A 2713-nucleotide genomic window follows, 5' to 3' on the forward strand; every position below is an offset into this window, starting at 1 on the left:
AATTTAAAGTTTAGAATTGGGCGGCAATAAATGAATGAATTGAAATTTAGTGGTGTGGGAAGTAGAGAACGTGACCGTTATAAACGATCGTGGTCGGGACCAGAAATCTTAAAAAAAAAAAAAAAAAAAAAAAAAAAAGCACGTTGCTCATGTGTCACTATCAACCCCCCAATATACGGTTAATTATTGCATATTTTGCTACTTTTTCACAACAGTTTTACATTAACAACACGTACGCTATAATATCTTTTGATTTATTCGTTGTAAGTTTGTAACATATATAGGTATAATTCTATAGGCCGGAAAACACGTCAAACAACAAATTGCTCATTAACTATACTCGTTACACATTGAAAGTATCAAAATGAAATTTATATTACGGAGTACTTTACAATGTAATTACAGAGGTGTAACAAACACGTACGATTGAATAATGTAAATGGTTGTCATACATCGTGTTGTTGTGATTTCGATGACAACTATAACAATACGTACTGGCAAACGAGACATAAAGAGTGTATGATATTGTTCTCGTAATATATAAAGCATTTATAATATATATATATATATTTTAAGGGAAAAGGAAATTTTATTGATATCCACAAAAAATACACGGGCAGGATATACCCATCACCCAACAACAAACGACAAATACAGGAAACCTAGAACAAATCGAAACCTAAATCACAGTGACGACGTCTGTTTCATCTTCAATCGATTACCAATCAAATCCATATCCCAATTCCTTGCAGCCACAGCCATAGCAGCAGTACCTTTAACCTTGAATGAAGCCAATTTTAACCTAATTCCACCAATTATGCAATTCACCAAATCCTTATCACTCCTTCTTTTATCTTTAAAAATTCTACAGTTCCTCTCATGCCATATGCTATATACAGCAGTAGCTAAGGTGAGCCTATTTATGACATCCCATATCTGATTTCTAAAAGGATATGTAGCAAGTTTATGAGTAATGACCTGTAAATTAGCTGGAAGCCCCTTAAACAGAAGGCATTGCTTTACATCATTCCATACTTTAGCTGAATAGTCACACTCAAAAAACAAGTGATTGATAGAGTCCTCAATTTTTCCACAAAGTGCACATTTGAAGCTCTTTGTAGGGTACCATTTCAAAAGCTTGTCTTGAGTTGTAAGCCTATTACAAACTGCTAACCATACTACATGATGCCATGGAACAGGATTAGCATTAGTTTTAAGATCATCCCATGTTTGACTTGTAGAATAACTCACAACAGCTCCTTTATTGGTAATCCATTTGATTACACCTGCTGCATCTTCAAAAACATGATCTTTAATTCTTGATCTCATAGTTAGAAGCTTTCTCCAACCCCAACTATCACTATGCTTTTCTTCAACATCCCAGATGGATTTTCCTTTTAACTTCACTAAGTTCACCCAGTTGTACCATAAAGAATTCTTCTTTTCAACAATTTTTCATAACTGTTTGAGCAAAAGTACATCATTCCATTCCTGAAGAGGTTTCAAGCCAAGACCACCTCGAATTTTAGGAGTGCATATCACTTTCCATGAAACTACTGCCTTCCCTTTTATAGAATCACCATGATTCCACAAGAATCTCTTAATAATTCTTTCAATCTCTTTAACAATAATATAAGGAAGCTTGTAAACAGATGCTCAATATATATGCATAGAAGAAAGGACTGATGCAATTAACTGTAATCTTCCTGTATAAGAAAGATGTTTTGTCTTCCAATTGTCAATTCTCTGCATAATTTTATCAATAATCTCTTTGCAGTCAGCCACCCCAAGCTTCTTTGCCAGTAATGGAACCCCAAGGTATTTAACAGGTAATTTACCAACTGTAAATGGTAATATCTGGATAATAGCATTTTGCAGGCCCAAGTTAACACTGCCAAAAAATAAGGTACTTTTATTTATGTTGGGAAGCAGACCTGATACAGAGCTAAACTCATCCAGGCTTTGTTTGATTACCCTCACAGACTCCACATCAGCATGACATAGCACAAGGAGATCATCATCAAAGCAGACATGAGTAAGCTTCATACTTTTACATCCCACATGATATTTAAACAAAGGATTGGTCTTAATTCTGAAAGCAAAAATCAGATTGAGCACCTCCATCACAAGAGTGAATAGGTAAGGTGACATAGGGTCACCTTGTCTCAAGCCCCTTCCACCATTGAAGAATCCTTTAATCTCATTATTAATGCACACAGAAAATTTGGTTGTGGTAACACACTGCATAATCCAGCCCACCATCTTTGTATGAAAGCCAAACTTAGTGAGAATAGTTTTAAGAAAGGACCAGCTTACAGTATCATAAGCCTTTTGCAGGTCAATCTTAATGGCACATCTTTTAGCTCCATGGACTCTATTGTATCCTTTCAACAACTCCTGTGTGACAAGGATATTATCTTGAATAGCTCTACCAGGTATAAATGCACTTTGATTAATATTAACCAGCTTTTCAAGCCCTTTCTTCATTCTATTCACTAAAATCTTGCTTATCCCTTTGAATAAAACATTGCAGCATGCTATTGGTCGGAAGTCAGAGACTTTATTGGGAGTTTCAAGCTTGGGAATCAATGCTATCAATGTAGAATTAATGCCACCAATTAACTTCCCAGAGATAAAGAATTCTCTTATGGCCCTGCACACATCAATCCCACAATCTCCCATGCTTTTTTGAAAAAAGTGAAGTATATCCATC

The 2713-nt window shown here is 35.3% G+C and overlaps 1 protein-coding gene across 1 annotated transcript; it reads right to left on the reverse strand.

Moving 5' to 3' along the window:
• Positions 1 to 684: 684 nt before the first annotated feature.
• On the reverse strand, positions 685 to 1329 carry LOC139842909 (uncharacterized). Its single transcript, XM_071833006.1, has one exon. The coding sequence runs from the start codon at positions 1327 to 1329 to the stop codon at positions 685 to 687; it is 645 nt and encodes a 214-aa protein (XP_071689107.1).
• Positions 1330 to 2713: the final 1384 nt, after the last annotated feature.

The sequence above is a fragment of the Rutidosis leptorrhynchoides genome, chromosome 4, assembly GCF_046630445.1.
Source record: "Rutidosis leptorrhynchoides isolate AG116_Rl617_1_P2 chromosome 4, CSIRO_AGI_Rlap_v1, whole genome shotgun sequence".
Classification (NCBI taxonomy): Eukaryota; Viridiplantae; Streptophyta; class Magnoliopsida; order Asterales; family Asteraceae; genus Rutidosis; species Rutidosis leptorrhynchoides.